The sequence below is a fragment of the Schistocerca americana genome, chromosome 1 (assembly GCF_021461395.2).
Source record: "Schistocerca americana isolate TAMUIC-IGC-003095 chromosome 1, iqSchAmer2.1, whole genome shotgun sequence".
NCBI lineage: Eukaryota > Metazoa > Arthropoda > Insecta > Orthoptera > Acrididae > Schistocerca > Schistocerca americana.
In genome coordinates, this window is record NC_060119.1 from 1,193,356,236 (window position 1) to 1,193,369,093 (window position 12,858).

Sequence of the window (12,858 nt, forward strand, 5' to 3'; positions counted from 1 at the left end):
CTCTACTGGATATTGTTCTTCGTAGTAATACCGCTATGTATATTACATTATTAAGTTATGTATACATCATTTATTTTTATTTTATTTTTATTTGTTTAAACTGATCAGATTAGGTTCCTGACGACTCGTCTTACTATAGGATTTTTATTATGGACACTCGAATTTACGCTTTAATTACGAGCGAACAGATAAACGTATCGCAAAATATGATACACCAATATTTTCCTTGTTTTATTCTGCGTAAGGCTATATGCAGCACTTTAGTCTTACAGTCAAATTTTGTTTTCTTATTCTCGTACGGATTTTGCGATTTTAGGCGTCTTCGGAAGGAAACGTTCACTTTAAAAATATATGGCTTGTGATGTATTTGTACGAGGTTAATGAAATTTTAATACATTGTAGCCAAGTATATTGTTAATGTAAATCTCAAGTTACAAAATTTTCCGATCACCCAAAAAACCACGATAGTGCAAAATAAATCAATAATCAAAAACTTTGTCATATCGTGGAAAGTTCAATAAACAATACAAAATTCTTACTCATTATCTGTGTTACTTCAAAATAGGATGAAATGAGATCAGAATAGAGGTATAGTACTGGAATAAACCAAGTTTAAAGGGCAATTTGCCTTCCATTTATTTTCTATTGTGAATGAGTGGTGAGTCATGAAAAAGAGTTAGTTCATTTCAGGGAGTGAACAGTTCTGATCCGATCTTTGAAAAGAACAGTTTTGCCCATCTCTAGTACCTATGCTGAAGAAGAGTTATTGATTAAAATTCCTCCTCCTGATATTGGTGAGCCCACATAATTGGCTAGGAGCGAAACGGTCAGAGCATGAGAGGGGAATGTTTATCCCAAATATTATTACCCACAGAGATGGCTTCTAACGCGCTGTTTGGATTGCTCGCACGCTGCAGTCGCGTACTCACTTCCTTCACGGTGGGGAGCCACGAGGCCAGGAGCCTGTAGCCGTTCTCTCTATTGTTGTTACACGCCTTTCTATAAATTTCAGTGGCTTGTCGGACTTCTATAAATGTTGGTTTCCCTAGCCCACACAGGTACGCCACTGAAACAGATGTCAGGAGCACAGTTCTCGTAATGGTTCGCTACAGCCGATTTCATACTTTGTTTTACTCGCGCATGGCTTTCACGTTCCTTACTACCTTCCTTAAAAATCCTCCATGTTTCACCTATATACACTTTGCCGCTGCCAAACGTCATTACACAGACGCTGGCAGTGTGGAGGGAGTCAGGTGCATCGTTTTCCGTCGGAAAATGATATTAATTTGTTTTGACTGACATAGGACTCCCACTGGACGACCACATTTATATGAGCAATATTCTTTTTCGAATTGGAAGCATTTTTGACTTCAGATTACTTTAAAGGATTTGGTTATTTCTTCACTATTATTTGCGGGCATTTTTCTGTCCATCAGTTGGTTTTCTTCGCATAGTTTCATTATGTCTGCATCTGGAATTTGAGTGCAGTTGTTCTCTACGAAATTTTTATATAACTCAGGTATTGTACACAACATCTAACATGTATTACAGGCCACTGAAGAACCTTCACGAAGCAAAATGAAACGAAATGGGTATGACACAATGCAGCCTTTGATCTAGTAGGATTAGACGAACCATACGTCAAAGAAAAATTTGCCAGGTGTGTTTTGAAACTGTGCCTTTCTCTCAATACAAATACTTCATTAACCGTTGCATATATGCAATCAGTTTTAATCTATTGTTCTCTAACGCTATCTTCGATTTGGTGTTTTAACTTGACTTTTATGCCGTAAATACTTGTTTCCGCTACAGGAAAAATTGTTACAATTATGGTAAGCTCTCACTTTCAGGATCTCTGACAAGAATCAGATGGTGTGCAATTACATACATTATAATACAGACCTCAGTTCTAATTAACGGATTTTCTTGGTTTTGCAGGATTTGGCCACGACCCCAACAGCCGTTCCCATTAATATTAATTTATACTCGTTTATTTCAGTGGAAAATATATGAAATAGTTAAGCCAAAACTTACTACTAGAAATCTGAACATGCAGATCATAATGATCAACAATTATTATTTCAGTTCTTTACAAAGATTACACGTCTTAATTATTTGTATGTCACCAGATACTGTTTTTAATATATAGTACGTACTGCAAATACTGAAAACGCTTTCCCACATCCTTGGTAGTGACAAACAATTTACTGGGATAGGGTCACTGCTTGGTAGTTGGTACTATGTCATACGCTCATATTGCTTCTTAACAATTAGAGATTAGTGTGCCCGTATGAAAATCAGGTCAAGTTGTTTTGCATTTTAAAGTTAGATAGTTTAATATCGGGAAGCAGTCTGCTCGGTAGATTAAGCAGTAACACTGGGTCATTCGTTTTCCGGCTTCGTGTCCTGAAATAGCGTAAGTGATACGTAGATGTAGCTTTGTTTTTTGTGTTCGGTGTGTTTAAGTTCACAGACATACAATATCTTAGAAAAAAAACCATTCTTAGCGTATACTGTTATTGAATGTATTTATTCACAATCACTGAGATTTCTAGTTATTATGCCTTTCTCTAGCGGCAGCTACCCTTGAAATACGATATTGCGTAATGTTTCTTTTAATATAACACTGTCTACGTGTCAACCCTGTTTACATACACTGGCTGGAGTAAAAAGGGGAGCACCCGCAAGACATCGTCGGATGGCAATATAGCTTTGTGCGCCTACACATAATCGGAGAGATAGTAAATTATTGGCAAGGCCGTTTTTGTTAATGTTACAAAGCCAGATCAGTCAATCATCCGACCTGTTCCCCTGCAACTATTGAAAAGGCTTCTGCCCCTCTTCAGGAACCACATTTTTGTCTGGCCTCTCAGCAGATACCCCTCCCTTGTAGTTGCACCTACGGTATGCCTACCTGTATCGCTGAACCACGCAAGCCTCCATTCCAATGGCAAGGTCAAAGATTCATAGGAGGAGGTCTCATAAGCTTACATTACTGAAACAAGTTTTCAGCTACATTATTCAATACCGAGGACGTGAATAATTACGAGTAGCATTGTGACTAGAAGTGAGTGCTAACCACAAAGTCCTCCTTTAACGCAGTGGGTTGGTTGTTTCTGAAGTTGAAATAATTTGACACACAACATCGCTAACAGTACCCGAATTATGAACTTCTGTGTCAACAGCTGAAACTGGCAGAGTCGTTATCGCCTACTGCCTAAGCGTGCATGTAGTCACTCACCTGCGACGATCATCAGGGCGGTCTTGATGACGGTGTGGAAGAGGGGCGCGTCGGCAGACACCTCACACTTGTAGTACCCTGTCAGATCCCGCCCCACGTTGGTCAACGTCACCTGGTGCTCGTTGGACCGTGACACCTGCAACAAGTGGGCCAAATGTCAAGCAACGGCGCATGTTTGGGGCGGCTCGAGCAATGAAATACCAATCAGAATGTACTGCAGCTGTGTGTCTGTTTAGTTTTCTTAGTAGCAATCTGTCGTAGGTACTGCTTAACGAGTTCACCAGCTGCTAGATAGCACACATCTCTTCACTAATGGATGGGTTCACCACTATCACAAAAAATAAAAACGTGATAAAATTTCTGTAGTTGAATTTCCCTGTCTTATAACTACGTTTAGCATGCTAGCTTTCACCGTTAAGAGCAGCACCGTGAATAGTGAAGCTGTTTCCACACTTACACAGCTGTAACTGATGAATGAAACTGTTCGTCAAGAACTTAAACTACAAAAGCGACCGACTGGCCAGCTACTAAAGCTAAGAAAAGGGCGGTGATCGTGTTGTGAAAATCTTCACCACCCTCCCCACCTACAAACTTCTCTTGTTCACTGTGAATCTCTGAACTCTTTCGTCAGATGTCTAAAAGCTAATTGTGGGTGAGCACTACATGTTATTGTTACAGCACGTTTTTGAGCAATGACGACTTTCCTTCTTAAAGATAAGTTACCTCAGAACACTGTTTTCCAGATGACATTATTGAATGAAAACATGCAATGTAAATCAAGTTACTAATTTCTCGATCTCCAAGATTGTGACTGGACTAAGATGTTGTTTTAGGAGTTCTAAAAAATGGTTCAAATGGCTCTGACCACTATGGGACTTAACTGCTGAGGTCATCAGTCCCCTAGAACTTAGAACTACTTAAACCTAACTAACCTAAGGACATCACACACATCCATCCCCAAGGCAGGATTCGAACGTGCGACCGTAGCGGTCGCGCAGTTCCAGACTGTAGCGCCTAGAACCTCTCAGCCAATTCGGCCGGCTTAGGAGTTCTAAAGTGTGCTTTTTACCATTTTATATTCTTGTCAATATAGAGATTTAAGAATTGTTAAATTTCCACCCTGTTTATTACTTCCTCGCCATCTGTTTCATTTATCATTCCTGTAGTATCCCTAGACGTGAGGGACTGATTATTTTCCGCTTTTTACAACTGACGGTGAAACCATTCACAGAAAACGAGTCAATAATACTTGTAAGGACATTATTTATCATCTCTTCTATTTCTGTGTGTAAGACTCGACTCATTACAACACTGGTTTCATCTGCGAAAAGAATAAATCCAGCTTGTTGTTTATTAAGCGACTGTTTGTGTTGCTTTGGCCTTAAGTCGGCCCTGATCTTAACTCACTTTTACCCCTTCTTCCAGAGCTAAGTTTCTCATTATACTTCACAACAACAGCAATCCTTTTTCCCTCGTCTCCTACATCTTCATCTTCTTTACTATCGCTTGTACTCCATCTCAGTTAAATTTATTCCTAATCCTATATTTCGGTACTATTTGCTTTCGTTTAAGAGTTTCAAGACCCGTGAAGGGCTGGGGGACGATAGATTAATAAAGGAAAGAAAGTTTGTCACCTGACTGCCATAGATCATCATTCCACTCCTAAAATGTGACCAAGATATCCAGTTCTCACAGCGATTTCTACAGCTTTCTTGAGAAATAAACTTGGATATACTACACACCACCTATCCCCCAGTAAACAAGCGCCTTTTCGCTCTGTGTACACTGTGCCCTGATAGTGTGCTCTAAGGGCAATTACGTGGCTTGGGACTCGAAAGCGTGTGATTCGTTTGGAACGTAAACGTTGTTTGTGAATGATCAAAGATTCAAGTAAAAAGGTAGGTAAGTCTATAAATGAATTCTTCAAATGAAACGTTGCCCATTATTAATTCCAAAACATGTCAGCCTTTGGCATTACATGAACTATTATTATCAGTATATTTATCCCATGCTAGGCAAATCATTGACGGTGGGAACACCACAAAATTCCCAAAAAAGGCAATGAACCAGTAATCCTCCTACTGCCAGTAGAGGTGATGTATTTCACACGGATGGGTTTCAAAGACTACTCATACCCGCCTTGTGACAGTGATTTTGCAAATTGATAGTTGAGGAAAAGACAGCAAGATATTATCTTCACATCAAATCAGTTAGTTAAGGTTTCTAGGAACAAATAATACAAAAGATGCTGATATTCAGCAGTCCATCATCAAAGATTACAAAGCCTTCTTCTCAACTTCGGAATAGCCCGTTCCTCTGACAAATAATCAAAGGAAGCGGAAACTGATGACCTATAAAACTGCTGGGTATTAAGACACTTGTGACACTGTAAGGTCTCCTGAAAGTTGTTTCGTCACCGATACATTTGTTCCGACAAAAATGAATTCTTAATCATCGACTGACTAAATGTTATTATAAAGACGACTTACCAATAAAAGCTCCTAAGGCAAAGAACACTGAGTACTATGATAGCATCTGTTGATCCCCGTCAATACCGATACTTCGAAGAACTATGCATAAGCACGGAGTGCAAAGTGATAAATCCAGTGATTAAGAATGTGTAATCTGGGACTCAGATAAAAATTGTGAATATATTATTTGCTCTATCCTAAACAAATTTCTATCAAAATAAATACTGTTTCTGTTTTTGTAACTTCATTTGGACTGGATATGTTGTGAAGGTGCACAACCTAGGATACAATGACTTCTAAAACAGCACAGAAACAATATCTTTAACATTTTTCATACTTTAGCAATTCATTCGATTTCATTGCTATCAAAAACGGTATATATGTACATATATTAGTTAGTTCCACCCAAAATACTAGCATATTAAACGAGTTTCAGAGATATTCAAAATTATTGATTGATCCACAAATAAGTTCCGAAAGTCACAGGTTCAATTTCTGTTCTTTATTTATTGTCCTTTATTTACCTGATAAAAGCGGAGTGCACACAGCCATTATTTTCATAATTACACCACTCCTGTTGAATTTCCGAGCCCTTGTATTGCGATTAGCAGAGAGTCTACTTCAATTGTAATACACCACAAGCGTAGGCATGTTAATGAGATCACGAAGATTGAAACTGTACACCACTGTAAAAAAAAGTGACAATGATTTATACTAAAACAACAAATAATTTTGCACCCAGAATGCAGATCAGACTGAAGGCGGAAAGATCACAAAAAGAAAGCACTTGAATAGCTACAAAAATTGAGGGTACTTCACCGTCAACAATAACTTTTGCAAAATGTTTAAAGGATCGTATGGAAAACTTGCACGGGATGATAGTACCAGATGGATTCAAAATGGAGAATGTGGTTCCAATGTAAAATTTGTTTACACATAGATACGTCATAGTATATGGCTTCTTTAGGCTTTTCGCTCTCTAGGCTGACGGGCTGTCGGTGAAACGACTCACCCACAGAAAGTGGCTTTTCAGACACATACCAGAGGATATGGGGAAGAGCGAGTTCCAGTTGAGGATATTTGTGAGGAATTTCTCAGTTCCAACATTTGCTTCACGGCGCGGGATAATCTCCCGAAGCCGAAACACATATACTATTTTGAATCTGACTGTGCGACAATACGTCCCCAAACAAGAAATGAGAGGCAGGTGTATATGACAGTGTATTTGTTTACGAACATACTGATTGAACTCGGGAACCTGCTCAAAATGCTTGCTGTGCCTGTGTCACTATCAGTCGCAATCGAGAAAATATCTCGGAGTGTGCCCGTGTTATACGTCCGTATGGAAACAAAGATGCTGCAAGTGATGTTTGACCGTTGGCTTTAATGTAATCTCTGATAGCAGTCGGCATTATGACAACAGGTATAAATGTGTGATAGTTCACAGTTTGAATTTTCGTTCACATGTAACGTGCAAGTGTATCGAAAATATTTAGTACAATGAAAATAGATGTTTCTATACTACCAGTTGATGGGAATGATTTTTATAACTAGAGTCTACAACCTGTATATAATTATGTGTAATACCTTAAAGTATCATTGTATTTTAGACAAAATGGTCATTTCACCTGTTGACCAAAGTGCACGCAGTTGATGCCTAGATGGCGCACATTTCAACCATAAGTAACCAACTACTTCACTCAAAAAGAAACCGAAGAACTCTCTGAATGATTCGTGATATTCCAGTATACACTCTGTCTTTATTTTGTAGACCCTAAAGACGCAAGATGTCTCCGAATTCTGCTAAGAAGACGATGATCTAAATTTTTTAAATACCTTTGCCAAATGAAGACCTTTATTCCTTAGGAATGTCGCATGTTTAGTCGAAACTGTTAGTATTGTAGTAGTGCCTATTTGATTTTTCACAAATTTTGAGCGTTTTGTGGCTGATTAGGAAGCCGCAGTGCATTACTTGGTGCAGTTCCCAAGTGGCTATGCAGTGATTGGCTGCAGCAGATCTAAGCTGCCCGAGCAGTGCGGGGTGTATACGCTGAGATGACAGGGCCCGCGGTAATGATAGGCCGTCCATTCAGACCAATCAGAGCACCTGCTCAGTGCACTAAGTGGTCCGGCACAGGACACCGGCCCACGTCTGAATGCAGACCAGGTGTGTGGGAGGAGGCAGGGGGGGGAGAGGGGAGGGGATATCCTCTGTCGGGCTGTATTACGCGCCTACCGAGCACTATCGTCCACCTTGTACGGCCCAGGTGAGTGAACGATATTAGATCACGTAGTTTTCTGTTTAGAAAACCTGTTATTTTCCCTTGCTGACTGCATTAAAATAGGGATAGTATAAACGAATATTTATTTTCAACGCAGAGAGTAGAGATGAATCATGACATCGTGTGACAGAACCTATACGGCACACACACTGGTAGATCGATGGTTACAGTACTTATCGACATATGAAGCACTCCTGACAGTTGTATGAAGATGAGACAGCGTGGTCGTCAAATCGATACTACATACATGATACGAATATCAAAATACGCTCTAACGGAACTGTATTTGATTGGACTACAATACTATTATTATTTGATTACTCGACTGCCATAGAATCACTGAAATCAGTCGTAGTGATTAAATATCTAGTGGTGTGTCATTTCTTCTCATTTGTATTTTGATTGGTTAGCAGTGGCCCTCCAAGACTTCCTATCCTATAATAAACACTTCATTTCAAATGTGCACTTTCACATGTGCCTTTTTCAAAGGAGTGTTTGATGTATTCATATCTAAGCCTTCCCGCACAACCCAAATCCTGTACAGCTTCTATAATCATGCTGCCTTAATATGTGTCCCACAGTGACGGCTGCAAAATACTTACACGAATTCTATACAGACAGATGGGAAAAGTGGAGTAGGGAATTAAAATCAATGGAGAAGAAATAAAAATTCTGAGGTTTGCCGAAGACATTGTAATTCTGTCAGAGACAGCAAAGGACCTGGAAGAGCAGTTAAACGGAATGGACAGTGTCTTGAAAGGAGGATATACTATGAACATCAACAAAAGAAAATCGAGGATAATGGAATATAGTCGAATTAGATCAGGTGACGCTAAGGGATTTAGATGAGGAAATGAGACACTTAAAGTATTTGATTAGTTTTGTTATTTGAGAAGCGAAATAACTGATGATGGTCGAAGTGGAGATGATATAAAATGTAGACTCGCAAAGGCAAGGAAAGCGTTTCTGAAGAAGAGAAATTTGATAACATCGAGTGCAGATTTAAGTTTCAGGAAGTCTTTTGTGAAAGTAATTGTACGGAGTCTAGCCATGTATGGAAGTGAAACATCGCCGAAGAATAGCTTATAGAAGAATAGAATAGAAGCTTACGAAATGTGGTGCTACACAAGAATGCTGAAGATTAGATGGATAGATCACATAACTAATGAAGAGGTACTCAACAGGATTGGGGGGAGGAGGAATCTGTGGCACAACTTGACCAGAAGAAGGGATCGGTTGGTAGGACATATTCTGAAAGATCATATGTTCACCACTTTATTATTGGAGGGCAGCGTGGAGGGTAAAAATCGTAGAGAGAGACCAAGCAGATTCATAATGTGTAAGTTGCAGTAGTTACTTGGAGATGAAGAAGCTTCCACAGGATAGAGTATCATGGAGAGCTGCATCAACCCAACCTCTGGACTGAATATCACAACAACAACAACAACAACAACAACAAGTCCTATAACTTCTTGTCAATATTCTCCACATGTTCATTTCCTCGTAGATTCTGCGGAGCACCTCCTCATTTTAAAAATACATTGTAAACAGTCTCGGCCGTAAAAACACTTATTTAGATGGTACACGGTTTCGATTAGTATCTGACCATCCTCAGGCTGCCATAACATGATGGTAGGTGGTGGTGGTGAACAGAGCGCGTGTTATACCTCTACGAACGTCTACTGCTGGAGTTACAACACTCTCTCCATCCTCCGCCACCGCCAACCATTTTGGTATGAAGGTCTGAGGATGGTCAAATAGTGGACGAAACCGGTTACTATTTAATTAAATGTGTTACAGTCGAGATTCTTTATAACCCATTTTTAAAGTATAGCCAGACCGCCTTTTCTCCACGTGAAATGTTCTCAGAAGATCCTACCTCCCCATTCGTTATGAGTCCACCTAGTTCCCAACACCCTCCCATAGAACCACATCTCAAACGCTTCGATTCTCTAGTTTCGCGGAGTATGCTCATGGAGCGATTTCGAGTTAAAAGATTACTCAGAACGAATAATAGGAAATTCGCGTTCCAGACCGAGATCCATTGGAAGAATCCTCAGAAAGGTTCACCAATATACTTCACATGTTAGACAACAAATGCCACCGATAAGTGTTTATTGATCCTTTTGCTGGAATCCTTACCAGGTAGGATTGATAGACAAAATAGAGAAGCCCGGTGAGTTTGCTCACACATTCGCCTTGCAAACACGAAAGTGTCAAGCTATGAGCAGTTCAAATCCAAGGTTAGACGTTAGATTTGTTCATGGTGTGGTTTCTGTGAAAAGTTCGATAGCGTATGTTCCTATATGAGTCAAGCAGCATATAGTACAATTTTCGCAAGAGAACCACCAAGGTAAAATTGAAAGGACAGCATCTTTCACTGAGGCATACACACAGTCACTCTTCCCGCTCCCCATTCACAACTGGAAAAGGAAATATGTGAGGGTGCTTGACAGTGGTTCATGAAGTTACCTCTGTCACATACCGTTAGGTGTTTTGTGGAGTAAATATGAAGACGTAGATGAAGAGTAGCCGTTAGGGGATTTCATTTAGATCCTGCACCAGGAAATAAGAAAACTCGTCTTGAGTAAGTGAATGGAGGTAAAGAACAACAGACTAATGTCTTTAACGTCAGGCCTATCTCCTGGATGAAATGATCGGTCTCGTCAAGGCTTAGGAAAAAACATTCGTGAAACATTTTCTCCACCCATGATACCACCAATTCGAAGATGCTTGTTAACAGACTGAATTGGTCTTGCTATGCAGGGTGATTTGGTCGCTCCTACCAATGGGTTTCCTGCAACCTGTAACGCCTACGAAAACCATGGCAGCGATTTTCTTATTCTCTTGCTCGCTATGCGCAAACTATTAGTCCTAAGGAAAGAAATGAACAGGATGTTTTTGTTGGAAATTTAATGTAGTTAAATTTTGCATCGGTTTACGTTCATTTCTGTAGTGCAAAACTGAACCTCAAACTCGTTTTTCTTGAATGATTCGAAAACTGGAGCCTCTGGAGAAAACGTATCCTAGTACAAAATTTAACTATATTAAATTTCCTGCAACAAGGCGATCTTCATTTTTACAGTGCGATTGGTAGTTTAGACGAAGCGAGAGAGAGAATATGAAAATATTGTGCATGGTATTTGAAGGCATTGCGGACTGCATAAAATATATCAGTAGGGGCAGCTGAATAACCCTGTATAGGTGCTCGAATCTGTAACACATGGTCGTCTGAGAACCACAATACCGTCATATCGAGAATATTTATAGATGTGTAAACGACAAATGTAATTAATAACGGGCAGTGAAAATGCAATAGAACTGAATGTGCCATCGGGACTGCCACACGAATCGCTGTAAAAGTTGGTAAAGCTGTTCATATAGAAAAATAGTTTTCCACAAAGGGCAAGGAATTGTCTTATATCGCTCGACGAGTATACCTTTGTCTTTGTCGGATAAAAGCAAGAAAACGCAGAAGAATATTGTATTTCCACTTGGTATACAGAGTGATAGCTTTCTCTAAATGAGTCAGACACTTGTGATCTGTCAACCCGGGAAACAACCTCAAACTGACTACAAAGGCCACATTAGCTACAGCGCATGCGCGCTGTACGAGTTTTTGGCTGAAATCGACCGTGAATACTAAAAATCACATGCCCTTGCACCTCTAAATTTGCACGTATAAAACTGACGTTACCTCACAATTTCGTGATCTTAGCGGTGTGACGATGATGATGAAGTCTCATATTCCATAGCAGAGCGTGCGGTACGAGGCGGGAGACCCGCACTGTCGTACTAGGCAAGGTGCTAGTTTGCCGTTGCCTTCCTCCGACCTTAATGGGGATGAATGACGATGATGAAGACGACGAAACAACACCCAGCCATCACGAGGCTCGTGAAAAACCCTGACTCCGCCGGGAATCGAACCCGGTACCCCGTGCTCGGGAAGCGAGAACGCTACCGCGGGACCACGAGCTGCGGACCTTAGCGGTGTGAAATTAACAGTGTTGCTTCTTAGTCAGAGAAAACTGTGCTTGTAACGATTAAGTATAGACAGAATTGGAAACGTAAGTAGTTTCTGCATAACTTGTTCAGAAGTCTTTTCCTTTCATCGCTTTCACAGGAAAGGTTAACTTACTAATGTTAACGAAATACAGTGGCGTAAGAGGGCTAGACGGTATTAGAAATCTCAAACGGTGCGAATTGCTGTGTGGCTACTGGCTACTGACCTGTATTATTATGTTCATCTCGACTTGCCCTACGCTTATGTGGTACGTTGTGAGCAGTTTACCACCCGTGTAGTGCGTAATTTTGACTTTCGTAATTGACTTCCGATTATACTGTTTTTGTAGTGAATATTTGTAGCATACTGTGCAGGACGGCAATAGATTGAAAATTATTCGTGGGGTACTAATAAGCATGTTCATGAATCTACCAAATGAGACTACGGAGAGTTGGATATCATTCTGAGTGGCTTTACATGTTATGGACATATATTACCAGAATAAGGCGGATAATTGATTTGATAATTGCGACTATCACACTAATTCTATCTCACGGTAATACCATAGAACAAAAGGAATTTAAATAAATACACAAAATAAATTGTATGGGAGAGCAGTAAGGCTGAAACTCCCTTTATCTTTACGATTCTGTGATTCCGGACAACTAGTCCTTGTTCTAGCAGTTGACAAGCAAGCACCTGTCGCCTACCATATGTAGTACATAGTTTTATCATTGACTTACGCAACTCAAATTGAATGTATAAATATCAGTGACCTGTTACCAAATGATACGTTATGGACAACTTGTCAGCTATAATATATTGAAAGACGTTCGGTTTCGAATACTAATACGCAACTCT

The 12,858-nt window shown here is 39.9% G+C and overlaps 1 protein-coding gene across 1 annotated transcript in view; it reads right to left on the minus strand.

Annotated features, from left to right (window-relative positions):
- Window positions 1-12,241, minus strand: part of LOC124598001 — a 141,264-nt gene extending 129,023 nt beyond the window's left edge. Inside the window, exons 1-2 of the mRNA XM_047135974.1 lie at window positions 12,224-12,241; window positions 3,242-3,377 (exon numbers count right to left, since the gene is read on the minus strand). Of these exons, the coding sequence (XP_046991930.1) occupies window positions 3,242-3,377; window positions 12,224-12,241 (154 nt within the window). The remainder of the gene's footprint in view (window positions 1-3,241; window positions 3,378-12,223) is intronic.
- Window positions 12,242-12,858: the final 617 nt, after the last annotated feature.